At 38.6% G+C, this 15,752-nt stretch overlaps 1 protein-coding gene across 1 annotated transcript in view; it reads right to left on the bottom strand.

Annotated features, from left to right (window-relative positions):
• Window positions 1-3,413: 3,413 nt before the first annotated feature.
• Window positions 3,414-15,752, bottom strand: part of LOC146729806 (uncharacterized) — a 30,783-nt gene continuing 18,444 nt past the window's right edge. The window contains exons 11-16 of the mRNA XM_085495088.1: window positions 15,024-15,267; window positions 7,475-7,627; window positions 6,431-6,732; window positions 5,605-5,751; window positions 5,284-5,427; window positions 3,414-4,741 (exon numbers count right to left, since the gene is read on the bottom strand). Of these exons, the coding sequence (XP_085351214.1) occupies window positions 4,667-4,741; window positions 5,284-5,427; window positions 5,605-5,751; window positions 6,431-6,732; window positions 7,475-7,627; window positions 15,024-15,267 (1,065 nt within the window). The 3' untranslated portion in view covers window positions 3,414-4,666. The remainder of the gene's footprint in view (window positions 4,742-5,283; window positions 5,428-5,604; window positions 5,752-6,430; window positions 6,733-7,474; window positions 7,628-15,023; window positions 15,268-15,752) is intronic.

Below are 15,752 nucleotides of genomic sequence, written 5' to 3' on the forward strand. Positions count from 1 at the left end.
CATTGATATGTTGTTCAACAACTTGTGAACCTGACATGTACGACGATTGCGCGGCTGTGCATACCCACCGCGACAATTTAGTTGACCGAAGCTTCCAAATTCGCGACAGTCGTGGTAAACAAAATAGTTAAATCATAGTAACTTGATGGTTTATACGTCCTAACCATCGTGTGACCTTTATTTAACTAGTACGAACTTGGCCATCGAACGTCCCAGATCATCAAATGTTAACAATGTAACACGTTGGAAAGCTATTCAAAATGGTGAATAAAGGGTGTGGCCGAAATGTAAACATCCAATTAATTGGGCCTCGGACGATGTGAAGGTGAAGAGAAGATATGGGACAAAGATAATTTTAGGAAAAGAAGAAAAAATAGTAACTGTAAATATAGTAAGAGTAAATCGGCTGAGTGTGTAAACAGATCATTCAATGTACATTAAATGAAACTGTAAATTTATTAACTGTAGCATGTCACCATGACGAGAATGACATTTGGATAAATACCCAAAATACACCTGAAATACGGATGCCATTTTCCTAACATACATGTAGTTCTTGCTTCTCGCTTCTTTTCGTCTTACATTGCCGATCTACAGGTGTTTTTTATTTTTATTTACCAAGATTTGCCCAACTTTAATGCAATGCTGAAGGTCGTTATTTTATAAGGGGCACAATAACCCGGTGGCAAAACGTGGGCTCAACCACGATCCACGAACCACAAACGTAGGCCATATCGTATGCTATCGTCAGTTACATTGCATCGTACCGAGTTACCGTAATATATAAGTGATTATTGTCTCTAACAATGGAAGTCAGTCACTCTATGATTTTCTTTCACCGTATTTTCACAGCATACAGTGTGAGCAAACAATTATTAATGTAACCGGGACAGGGATATAGTAATCTTTGAGCTCGGGTCATTTCTTATGAAAACGGAGTGCAGCGTTCGCAGACACTGGCGCATTCCGTTAGTCATGCAGTAGCTCAGTTAATCAACATTTCGGTTAGAACGTATTATCAAAAGCTTGATGCGGGTCGTAGTTGTGTGGTGACGGGGAATCATTAGAGAATATACTCAATTACAACTCACCCGCATTTGTGGAAGTGGTGCATCCCGCGACAAACACCAAAATCGTCAAATATGCCGCAACTCTTCTTAACATCGTATCCTCTGTACTGTGGATTAATAAAAGTGTGTTCCTTCAGAGCATCTAGTAAAGTGAGGTACCTAGCAAGAGAACCACTCCCTATTGGAATGTTCGGCATATAATCGTACTCTATTCATAAAAAGACAATCGACGTTACTTGTTATTTACTGGCCTTGTATCTGTTTATACCGTATTCACCTGCACACAGGTGTTCACGGTGGTTAATTGTGCGCGACGAAACGCGGTACAAAAAGACTACTAATGAAAATGTGTACTGTTACTGCATAATGGGGTTGGGGTTTTAATAAATATTTGGTTCAGTATCGGGTCTTATATTATTTCATCTTCGTAAAAACAAAAATTACTTACTCGAATTTGCGGTAGCATGCTCAATCTGGAAAATAACATCCTGTTTTTGATTCTAGGACACGCAACATGTTAGTTTTCGACGCATTTGCAAAACTCGCTCAATTTCAAACATACTTCATGATCAACATATATACTTTATAAAGACATGTAACGAGTATTTGCAGAATTCGTATAACAAATCGTCACAGACGTCTCACAGCCCTGTGTTCGGCATGGGCTTTACATACATTACGTATATAGCACTGTGAAAAAAAGTTTACACAAAATTTGAACTGCACGATAATTTTGACGCTTTAACGGTCACGTGGTAGCATGACAGGTATCATACATCTAAACAATAATAATTACCAGATTTTCATGTCGCATGTTGTCATTCAAACCACATGTCAGCTATTTCGTCGTGTTCATTTACTGTCTCGTTTTTAGTAATATTTATTCCCATACGTAAGTAGTTCGCGGCGCACTATACGTCTTCGTTAGCAGTACATCTTCTTATAAATCGCGCCCTCTAGTGACATATTCCTTTTGTGACGTCAAAAAATGTACATAAGTGAAAGCGAAGTTTCACAAATCGACCAATGTGTTCTGTAATCAAGCGTCACTTATAAATCTTAATCGTCATTGATGGACGAATACGATATCGCCGCTTGGAACGGCCTTCGTGTCGCCCATCTACGTGTATAAAAGCACTTCGTCGTTTGAGGGCGTGGAATGCTATGATGGTACAAGTATACGATTGTGAAGATACGAAAAGAACCGAGTCCTGGGTTTGTGAGAGATGTTCTTAGGGAAACAACAAGTGGTTTTGAAATGGTGGAGTAATATATGTACCCATCTTGGTCAGCCAATGTCATTGTACGTACATATAAATACTGGGTACTGTCTATTCCGCCAGGCGCTACATGATTCAAATGTGACGTCAGCACATTGGAACGCTGCCAGATGTATAATAATAATTCACATGTTCACATATTGCTATTGTAAGTATTTTTAATGAAGTAGTTGATTCCTTGCCTGATATTGATGGACTTTACAGTCTATAACTCGTTAGTGTGCGACATGTAGGATGGGTGGGGTGCACTCAGGGCTGCTTTGTTCACTTATGGCACAGCTAACGAGAAAGAACGTGGTGTCAAGGGTGTGGTTCTGCCGATGATGCGTATCTTTTTTTATTTGTTTACGGGAAACATAAACAAATGTATATCACCGTTTACTGGGTTTTAGTGCCAGACTTTATGACCACAAATACTGATATGGGAAACACCCGAACTTCTGAATTGTTTGAAAATGTTTAAGAGCGCTTCAGAGTTGAAGTAACAAAACAAACCCAGCTCAAATCAGACACCAACTCACCGTTTCTTGTCTGCAATCGCGATCGAGAAGTAAAACACATTTTTAAAGTGTCAGTGTTTAACGTGATATTTAAAAAAACGAAATTGCAACAAAACAAAATGGTCATTCATTTTGAAATACTAGCAATAGAAATAGAAGCAATGTGTGTGTTCACCAATTGTACATTTGTTGCAACTCTCTGTTGTTACTTGAACTACTAGTATTTAAGAGATTAATTGAGATTGGTAACCAAATCCTCACTCTGGCAAATACATACAGTTCTGGTTATTCTATCAATAGTTGTACAACTCACAGTACAGACGTAATTTTCTTACTCTGTTTCCGTTTGTTTTATAACCTATATTTAAAGATTTATTTGTGGTATATATTTCATTTCTAAAATAATTTTCTTCTGTTCCAATTTTCCAATATAGAACATGACTGAACACTTTGTACGATTATTCTAATATAATTTGTTTTACACTGTAACCTTCCGAAACCGTGATTTTCGGTCGATGTGTTATAAATCAGAGGAAAATGGCACAAAAACGACAGAAACACTGTTTGTCTTACTATAAAATTTATTTCTGACAAGCGTTTCATTACTTTTAAAAATCTCTGACTGTGAGAGGGTAATTTGTCCGGCTGCTCTGTATGTTGGCAAGAGAATGACAGGCCTTACACATATACAATGTCAGTGAGAATCCATCGTTCAGGGCGCAACGTCTGCGTTATACAAGTATATTTTTTAACCAAATCGCAGCACTCAACATAACTTATTATTATTAATTGTTTTTACTTAAAAGAACAGTTTATTCCCTTTCCTCATGTTATGTTACTTCTGCTACTATCGTACATGGTATGGTACATGGTCGGCACATGTCGTATTCGTGTATGTCACGTGTTATGTACGTGCGATTACAGTGTTGTGGTGGTGTTCTGATTGGATGCTAGTGTTGTTTTCTGGACGCTGATTGGTCAGTGGGACCAGTCAAGTAGAAAGTTAATATTATCTGAGAAAGAACATAACTACAGTTTACATTTACACGTTATTACACTGCTAAAGATACCTCTGAGTCTACTACTCTAATCTAATCAATCGATGCCCGGAAAAAGGGATAGACCCCCCCCAGGGGGGGGGGTACTTCCATAGAAGTGCAATACGGGTATGTGCCGCCCGACTGGGGTGTCATTTCACGTTATTTTGTTTAGAAGTGGGTGGTCATTTATCAATGTTTTGGTTTAGAAGTGTGTAGTATTCATTTACTGACATTACCTTATATTCAAAGCCAGATACCGGAAATAGCTGAATAAAATGCGTCGCCCGGATGCGCTCACTGGTTGCGGAAGTTGTGAGCTGGGTGTTTGTTTTTTCGCTGAAACACTTGTGTTTAGAAATGGGTATATAAATAGAAAAAAATGGTTTAGAAGTGAGTATGGTTTACGAGAGTTGGGCTGCACACCCTTACCCACTTAATGTGGAAGTAGCCCCCCCCCCCCCCCGGACAGACCCCGGCCTGGTAAAAATATTAAAGAAGTGGACGAAGAAGGTAAACTCGATCGAGACCCAATCACGATCTTGGATTTCTAAGTTGATTGACGCACATATACGTTGAAAGTTGAGTTCCAACATAAATTTCAGATTATTGTGGCTAAAATGGTTTGTAAATCAAGTTCAAATATTATTGCGCTTAGTACAACACAACATTTGTATAAAAGTTGACTGCTAAAAACATGAAATCGTGCGATTACTATAATGACATGTATCAAAAGTGAAGAAAACGGAGTTTTAATTGTTTTAATTCTTAAATTGTGTCTATCTGGAACTGATTGAAGTAATAGAAACCAGATCGTCTATCTGAGAACTATCGTCTGTTAAAACACGCGGTACCTGTGAAAAGACAAATAATAATGGACCAAAAGTCAATGCAAATCATATTACAGTACTGAGCCTAAGAATATTGAACAGGCCGGGTAAACGGGCGGATGGACAAAGTGACACTCTTTGCTATCGAACCCATGCGTCGATACAACACATTTAAACGAAATTCGTTAAATAAATTGACATTACATTACATTGATATGGTAGTAGTACAGCAGTGGAATCATGCATTGCACAAAATGCTTTATCTACCCATGCCGTATCACGATGGTTTTTAAGATGCATTAACAAGGCGGTCACTACGTTATATTTGAAATTTCGTAAATATAAATGCAGCACCCTCAACTTGTGCTCATCAGTGTGATATTAGAGACTCTGACCAGTTTTGCGATAAAAAAAACAAAAAAACAAAAAACAAAACAAAAACTTTTTATCGAACAAATTGCAGTGCGCTGCAATTTCATTTATATATATGTATATCATATCTCGGTAACTATATCAACATATAAAACCCTAACTGCCCGATAACGTATATCAATAATGCCCCTTACCCTCATCACTTTTGAATACAGAACTGGATAAACATGATCACCACATGTAACATAGGGAGTTATAAATTCCAAATCGGTGTCTTCTCTGTTTTCTTCATTCCAAAATGGATTCGTTATTTGCATCCCTCCGTGTGGAGCACGCGACTATACACAATAAATATAAAACATGTTAGCATAATAGGATTTAAAATCAATAGAGTAAACGAATAGGTGCATGTTTTTATTCATATTTCACGACAATTACATTAGTATTAAGGTAAAGTATTTGTAAGTATATTACTATGTTTCAAATAATGTTTTAATTTTCATTTGTTTACTTACATCTACATCTGCCTTTGGAAAACCTTGCAACTGTGTATGTTGTACTTTATGATCATCGTGTTTTTTCGGGTTACTTAATAAGGGCTTGTGTAAATTTCGATATTGTCTTTTGATTTCAAGTTTCTTTGTTTGTCGCAGTAGCTGCTCCTATGGAATAACATTTTACATTAACATACGTCAGTGTACGTAATAACAATCTGCATTCATGTAATAGTAAACTGTGAGTATGTGTGTAATAGCAACCGGTATATCTGCTTAAGTGCGCCATCTTCTGAATCAGGCCTCATGCCCATAAACCTAGCAGCCGTACTCACATATATGACATCATATATATAACGTCATTTCTTCTGCTTAATATATGCAGTTTTATGAGAGCTATGATTATATGGACATGAGTATGCACATATGAATACATATGCCCTCTATATATGTAGAACATGTTTCGTTTATATAAATGTTATAAGAAAAATGAGTTAAGTAAAGATGTAAACAATAACTGATTTTATACATATTTTATGGAACTATGGTATCTAGTGTGTTATTCTCATATTCGGCCTTGTACTTGACAGGTGACATATGTATTACGCAGATCTTACAGAGAAAACTTATCGAACATTTGCGCCACTCTTAAAGCTATGATGCCCTGACAAGTTGCAAGCTAAATTGATATTTCCCTAAATAAATAAATAAATAAATAAATAAATAAATAAATAAATAAATAAATAAATAAATAAATAAATAAATAAATAAATAAATAAATAAATAAATAAATAAATAAATAAATAAATAAATAAATAAATAAATAAATAAAAAGCAGATCACTTGCCGTTGAAGTTTTCTCAGCATACAACAACCTTTCATTTGTGCGAGAAACTTTCTTCTTCTTGTTCTTCCCAGCATACTGTTCGTTATATATGACCATATTCGGTGTGTTATTCAGCGATAAAATCCACTCAAACACTTTGTGTGATCGTACTTCATTGTAGTGATAATCTTTACGTCTGTAAATATCCCGCTTTCGGTTGTGAAATTTTCGTATGCAAATCATCATGAGAATGACTGAGATTATCAACAATAAACCTCCCACCATACTAAGAACGATAGTCAACACTACTCGGGTTGTCGTGTCTGGAATATTAAATAAAAACATATTTACACCAGAAACGTGAAGTGCAAATACACAATCCCATAGATATATATGACTTGACATGTCTAGTTTATCATCGAATGTCTATGTAAGTTAATGGCAATAAAGAGAGCTAAATAGTATAATGCCGGGGCTTAACCATTGTTGTGTTTAACCTCCATTTCTGTGAACATTTATTAAAATGTAGGCAAAAAGTATTAATAATTACCGGTTCCATCGACGTGGTTTTGTAAACGTAACTAAAACTACAAACTCAGGGAGTGGTTAAACTACTGTACAATTTCCACTTTTTGGCTAGATTCTTTCACAATGACGGTAATGTATATCTATAAATGTGTATGGATTTTTGAACATATATGTATTGTTTTTTTATCAAAACAAACCAAACCCTAGTTTCTAATGGTCGACTCCAAACACAGCGGAAGAACTCCACCGCCTCGAGGCGCTCTTGAGGCTCAATGAAAACCTCGAATTGAGCGCCCGTGAGTCGTCTAGTTGTCATTGTTTTGTATTCTGTCGTTTTCCCTTCTATTTAATATGAATTTGCATATTGAAGGCTTGTGACATCATATATATATAACGTCATTTCTTTTACTTATTATATGCAAGTTTATGTGTGCTATGATTATATAGACATGATTATGCACATATGAATACATATGCCCTCTATAAATTTGAGTTCTCAAACATCATAATATAATAAATTACTCATTTCACATTTACCAATTTCTATACAGTCTCTTCCAGGATGTGTTATAGGATCCACAGAAGTGTCTTCGTATCCTGATTTGCATACACAAATGAAGCTATGAGCTATGGCAGTGCAATCAGCATTCGTGGAACAGTCATTCCCCCCGTGACGGTCACATATATTCACTGAAATGTAGAGATTGAGTACACATCATATAATGCGGTGGATAATGAATGTTTCAATTTATTAATGTAAATTGTTTTTCACCATATTTAAAATATAGTATTTTAACAGTGTTTTAATAGCCTCATCAATAATAACACAAATATCATTAGCAGACAAAAGGCATTAATGCAATAGGCGATTGTTTTAACGGTCAAAAACCTCAAAAAGTCAAACTCGTCGTTACATTTTAGTGAGGTTGTTAACAGTAAAATTCACACACCAGCACAAAATAAGGACTGTTTTCGGAAACATTTATTACAGCTTGTTACACTGCCAAGGCGGGTTGCATGAACATCATAAACACCAGCGACTATCAAATCATTCAACATTCTATTGGCTCAAACACATCTAAACAAAATAATCTTAACTCATTAACCGTAATACAAATGACTATGGAAACTACTGAGGATAAAGAGAATATAATTAGTGGTTTTGTTCCAACATAAAGCAAATTATTGACCAACAATATATTTTAAATGGTTATGGTTATTTACACTCGCACATAATGCTCTGAGGCATACATAACGAGGAAGACCGTGCACAATGGCATATGCACCTAGGGAGACTGTACACAATGGCATATGCAAATAGGGAGACTATACACAATGGCATATGCACATAGGGAGACTATACACAATGGCATATGCACCTAGGGAGACTATACACAATGGCATATGCACCTAGGGAGACTATACACAATGGCATATGCACCTAGGGAGACTATACACAATGGCATACAGTGCACTTAGGGAAACTATACACAATGATATATGCACCTAGGGAGACTATACACAATGGCATATGCACATAGGGAGACTATACACAATGGCATATGCACATAGGGAGACTATACACAATGGCATATGCACCTAGGGAGACTATACACAATGGCATATGCACTTAGGGAAACTATACACAATGACATATGCACCTAGGGAGACTATACACAATGGCATATGCACATAGGGAGACTATACACAATGGCATATGCACATAGGGAGACTATACACAATGGCATATGCACTTAGGGAAACTATACACAATGGCATATGCACATAGGGAGACTATACATAATGACATATGCACCTAGGGAGACTACACACAATGACATATGCACCTAGGGAGACTATACACAATGGCATATGCACCTAGGGAGACTATACACAATGGCATATGCACCTAGGGAGACTATACACAATGATATATGCACCTATGGAGACTATACACAGTGATATATGCACATAGGGAGACTATACACAATGATATATGCACCTATGGAGACTATACACAATGGCATATGCACTTAGGGAGACTATACACAATGACATATGCACATAGGGAGGCTATACACAATGGCATATGCACCTAGCGAGACTATACACAATGACATATGCACCTAGCGAGACTATATACAATGGCATATGCACCTAGGGAGACTATAGACAATGATATATGCACCGAGGGAGACTATACAATGCATATGCACCTAGGGAGACTATACACAATGGCATATGCACCTAGGGAGACTATACATAATGATCTATGCACCTAGGGAGGCTATACACAATGACATATGCACCTAGGGAGGCTATACACAATGACATATGCACCTAGGGAGACTATACATAATGATATATGCACCTAGGGAGGCTATACACAATTGCATATGCACCTAGGGAGACTATACATAATGATATATGCACCTAGGGAGGCTATACACAATGACATATGCACCTAGGGAGACTATACACAATGATATATGCACATAGGGAGACTATACACAATGATATATGCACCTATGGAGACTATACACAATGGCATATGCACTTAGGGAGACTATACACAATGACATATGCACATAGGGAGGCTATACACAATGGCATATGCACCTAGCGAGACTATACACAATGACATATGCACCTAGCGAGACTATATACAATGGCATATGCACCAAGGGAGACTATAGACAATGATATATGCACCGAGGGAGACTATACAATGCATATGCACCTAGGGAGACTATACACAATGGCATATGCACCTAGGGAGACTATACATAATGATCTATGCACCTAGGGAGGCTATACACAATGACATATGCACCTAGGGAGGCTATACACAATGACATATGCACCTAGGGAGACTATACATAATGATATGTGCACCTAGGGAGGCTATACACAATTGCATATGCACCTAGGGAGACTATACATAATGATATATGCACCTAGGGAGGCTATACACAATGACATATGCACCTAGGGGGACTATACATAATGATATATGCACCTAGGGAGGCTATACACAATGACATATGCACCTAGGGAGGCTATACACAATGGCATATGCACCTAGGGAGACTATACACAATGATATATGCACCGAGGGAGACTATACAATGGCATATGCACCTATGGAAACTATACACAATGGCATATGCACCTCGGGAGACTATACATAATGATATATGCACCTAGGGAGGCCATACACAATGGCATATGCACCTAGGGAGATTATACATAATGATATATGCACCTAGGGAGGCTATACACAATGACATATGCACCTAGGGAGGCTATACACAGTGGCATATGCACCTAGGGAGACTATACACAATGATATATGCACCGAGGGAGACTATACAATGGCATATGCACTTAGGGAAACTATACACAATGGCATATGCACCTAGGGAGACTATACATAATGATATATGCACCTAGGGAGGCTATACACAATGGCATATGCACCTAGGGAGATTATACATAATGATATATGCACCTAGGGAGGCTATACACAATGACATATGCACCTAGGGAGGCTATACACAATGGCATATGCACCTAGGGAGACTATACACAATTGCATATGCACCTAGGGAGACTATACACAATGACATATGCACCTAGGGAGGCTATACACAATGACATATGCACCTAGCGAGACTATATACAATGGCATATGCACCTAGGGAGACTATAGACAATGATATATGCACCGAGGGAGACTATACAATGCATATGCACCTAGGGAGACTATACACAATGACATATGCACCTAGCGAGACTATATACAATGGCATATGCACCAAGGGAGACTATAGACAATGATATATGCACCGAGGGAGACTATACAATGCATATGCACCTAGGGAGACTATACACAATGGCATATGCACCTAGGGAGACTATACATAATGATCTATGCACCTAGGGAGGCTATACACAATGACATATGCACCTAGGGAGGCTATACACAATGACATATGCACCTAGGGAGACTATACATAATGATATGTGCACCTAGGGAGGCTATACACAATTGCATATGCACCTAGGGAGACTATACATAATGATATATGCACCTAGGGAGGCTATACACAATGACATATGCACCTAGGGGGACTATACATAATGATATATGCACCTAGGGAGGCTATACACAATGACATATGCACCTAGGGAGGCTATACACAATGACATATGCACCTAGGGAGACTATACATAATGATATATGCACCTAGGGAGGCTATACACAATTGCATATGCACCTAGGGAGACTATACATAATGATATATGCACCTAGGGAGGCTATACACAATGACATATGCACCTAGGGAGACTATACACAATGATATATGCACATAGGGAGACTATACACAATGATATATGCACCTAGGGAGGCTATACACAATGACATATGCACCTAGGGAGACTATACATAATGATATGTGCACCTAGGGAGGCTATACACAATTGCATATGCACCTAGGGAGACTATACATAATGATATATGCACCTAGGGAGGCTATACACAATGACATATGCACCTAGGGGGACTATACATAATGATATATGCACCTAGGGAGGCTATACACAATGACATATGCACCTAGGGAGGCTATACACAATGGCATATGCACCTAGGGAGACTATACACAATGATATATGCACCGAGGGAGACTATACAATGGCATATGCACCTATGGAAACTATACACAATGGCATATGCACCTCGGGAGACTATACATAATGATATATGCACCTAGGGAGGCCATACACAATGGCATATGCACCTAGGGAGATTATACATAATGATATATGCACCTAGGGAGGCTATACACAATGACATATGTACCTAGGGAGGCTATACACAGTGGCATATGCACCTAGGGAGACTATACACAATGATATATGCACCGAGGGAGACTATACAATGGCATATGCACTTAGGGAAACTATACACAATGGCATATGCACCTAGGGAGACTATACATAATGATATATGTACCTAGGGAGGCTATACACAATGGCATATGCACCTAGGGAGATTATACATAATGATATATGCACCTAGGGAGGCTATACACAATGACATATGCACCTAGGGAGGCTATACACAATGGCATATGCACCTAGGGAGACTATACACAATTGCATATGCACCTAGGGAGACTATACACAATGACATATGCACCTAGGGAGGCTATACACAATGACATATGCACCTAGCGAGACTATATACAATGGCATATGCACCTAGGGAGACTATAGACAATGATATATGCACCGAGGGAGACTATACAATGCATATGCACCTAGGGAGACTATACACAATGACATATGCACCTAGCGAGACTATATACAATGGCATATGCACCAAGGGAGACTATAGACAATGATATATGCACCGAGGGAGACTATACAATGCATATGCACCTAGGGAGACTATACACAATGGCATATGCACCTAGGGAGACTATACATAATGATCTATGCACCTAGGGAGGCTATACACAATGACATATGCACCTAGGGAGGCTATACACAATGACATATGCACCTAGGGAGACTATACATAATGATATGTGCACCTAGGGAGGCTATACACAATTGCATATGCACCTAGGGAGACTATACATAATGATATATGCACCTAGGGAGGCTATACACAATGACATATGCACCTAGGGGGACTATACATAATGATATATGCACCTAGGGAGGCTATACACAATGACATATGCACCTAGGGAGGCTATACACAATGGCATATGCACCTAGGGAGACTATACATAATGATCTATGCACCTAGGGAGGCTATACACAATGACATATGCACCTAGGGAGGCTATACACAATGATATATGCACCGAGGGAGACTATACAATGGCATATGCACCTATGGAAACTATACACAATGGCATATGCACCTCGGGAGACTATACATAATGATATATGCACCTAGGGAGGCCATACACAATGGCATATGCACCTAGGGAGATTATACATAATGATATATGCACCTAGGGAGGCTATACACAATGACATATGCACCTAGGGAGGCTATACACAGTGGCATATGCACCTAGGGAGACTATACACAATGATATATGCACCGAGGGAGACTATACAATGGCATATGCACTTAGGGAAACTATACACAATGGCATATGCACCTAGGGAGACTATACATAATGATATATGCACCTAGGGAGGCTATACACAATGGCATATGCACCTAGGGAGATTATACATAATGATATATGCACCTAGGGAGGCTATACACAATGACATATGCACCTAGGGAGGCTATACACAATGGCATATGCACCTAGGGAGACTATACACAATTGCATATGCACCTAGGGAGACTATACACAATGACATATGCACCTAGGGAGGCTATACACAATGACATATGCACCTAGCGAGACTATATACAATGGCATATGCACCTAGGGAGACTATAGACAATGATATATGCACCGAGGGAGACTATACAATGCATATGCACCTAGGGAGACTATACACAATGGCATATGCACCTAGGGAGACTATACATAATGATCTATGCACCTAGGGAGGCTATACACAATGACATATGCACCTAGGGAGGCTATACACAATGACATATGCACCTAGGGAGACTATACATAATGATATGTGCACCTAGGGAGGCTATACACAATTGCATATGCACCTAGGGAGACTATACATAATGATATATGCACCTAGGGAGGCTATACACAATGACATATGCACCTAGGGGGACTATACATAATGATATATGCACCTAGGGAGGCTATACACAATGACATATGCACCTAGGGAGGCTATACACAATGGCATATGCACCTAGGGAGACTATACACAATGATATATGCACCGAGGGAGACTATACTATGGCATATGCACCTATGGAAACTATACACAATGGCATATGCACCTCGGGAGACTATACATAATGATATATGCACCTAGGGAGGCCATACACAATGGCATATGCACCTAGGGAGATTATACATAATGATATATGCACCTAGGGAGGCTATACACAATGACATATGCACCTAGGGAGGCTATACATAGTGGCATATGCACCTAGGGAGACTATACACAATGATATATGCACCGAGGGAGACTATACAATGGCATATGCACTTAGGGAAACTATACACAATGGCATATGCACCTAGGGAGACTATACATAATGATATATGCACCTAGGGAGGCTATACACAATGGCATATGCACCTAGGGAGATTATACATAATGATATATGCACCTAGGGAGGCTATACACAATGACATATGCACCTAGGGAGGCTATACACAATGGCATATGCACCTAGGGAGACTATACACAATTGCATATGCACCTAGGGAGACTATACACAATGACATATGCACCTAGGGAGGCTATACACAATGGCATATGCACTTAGGGGAACTATACACAATGGCATATGCACCTAGCGAGACTATACACAATGACATATGCACCTAGGGAGACTATACACAATGTCATGTGCACCTAGGGAGACTATACACAATGACATATGCACCTAGGGAGGCTATACACAATGGCATATGCCCCTAGGGAGACTATACACAATGACATATGCCCCTAGGGAGACTAATACACAATGACATATGCACTTAGGGAGACTATACACAATTACATATGTACCTAGGGAGACTATACACAATGTACCTGGGGAGACTATACACAATGACATATGCACCTAGGAAGACTATACACAATGTACCTAGGGAGACGAATACACAATGACATATGCACCTAGGGAGACTACAACATCAACTACATAACACGATCTGTGGTCACAATTACAAGATAACTGCAATGATATCTGTCGCCACAAATTCAAACATAGATGATGATGGTGTATCTGGGAAATGGCTTTTCTGCTAAAATATAAGTTTTAAACACAATGCTGTCTCACTGGAAGAAGAACTGAGCAAGTACTATGAAAGCTACATGTATAGGTATCAACAAGTCAGTCAAATTGTTGTTTTCAAATAAACTGTATTAGCTATAGTGATATTGACATTACCTGTAGTTACCAAACCTGTTTTCCCCAGTGTGGCGCTGTGTTCCAGGGTTGTTGTTTGCTGTACTTTTAATAAGGAATCACCAGTCACACTCACATTGTCATGTTGAGAAGGATTAATTGGATTTTTAGTTGAATGTAATGTTCCAGTTGTCTTTGTAGTTGTTGACTTTTCAGTTGAATGTACTGCAAGCGACAATGGTACTATTGACGAAGAATTCAAACTGTTGCTTGTCTGTTCTTGAACCTTGGATAATGAAGATGTATAAGTTTGTATCATGTTCAAGGAATATTTTGATTGAAATATTTGTGTAAATGTTTCGCTATTGATTGTACTCTGTGAATAAACTGATGATTGCAAACTAATTGATCTATTAGTGTTTGTAGTGTCCTCATTGAACAATGATAACGTTGAATCCATCTGGCCGACAGATGGCATAACATCACCATGAATGGTTTGGAATGGATGAATTGTAGGTGTGAACATTGGTGTTTTTACCTCCTTTGTATATGTAATGTTCGAGAATGGTGTATTAGATACTGATGTAGTGGTGTCGACACTGCCTGGTATTGAATTGGACGCTTTTGAAGTTTTCATCATGATAGGAGTTTTTGGTTTAGATATTGGTGTTTCGTCTAAATTTATTGATGTCACTTCAGGTGTTAGTGAGTTCGATAATGATGTAGTGGCGATGTCTACATTGACCGCTGTTGAGTTAGATGATGTTGGCG

This window comes from Saccoglossus kowalevskii, chromosome 21 (genome assembly GCF_978046115.1).
Source record: "Saccoglossus kowalevskii chromosome 21, keSacKowa6.1, whole genome shotgun sequence".
Classification (NCBI taxonomy): Eukaryota; Metazoa; Hemichordata; class Enteropneusta; family Harrimaniidae; genus Saccoglossus; species Saccoglossus kowalevskii.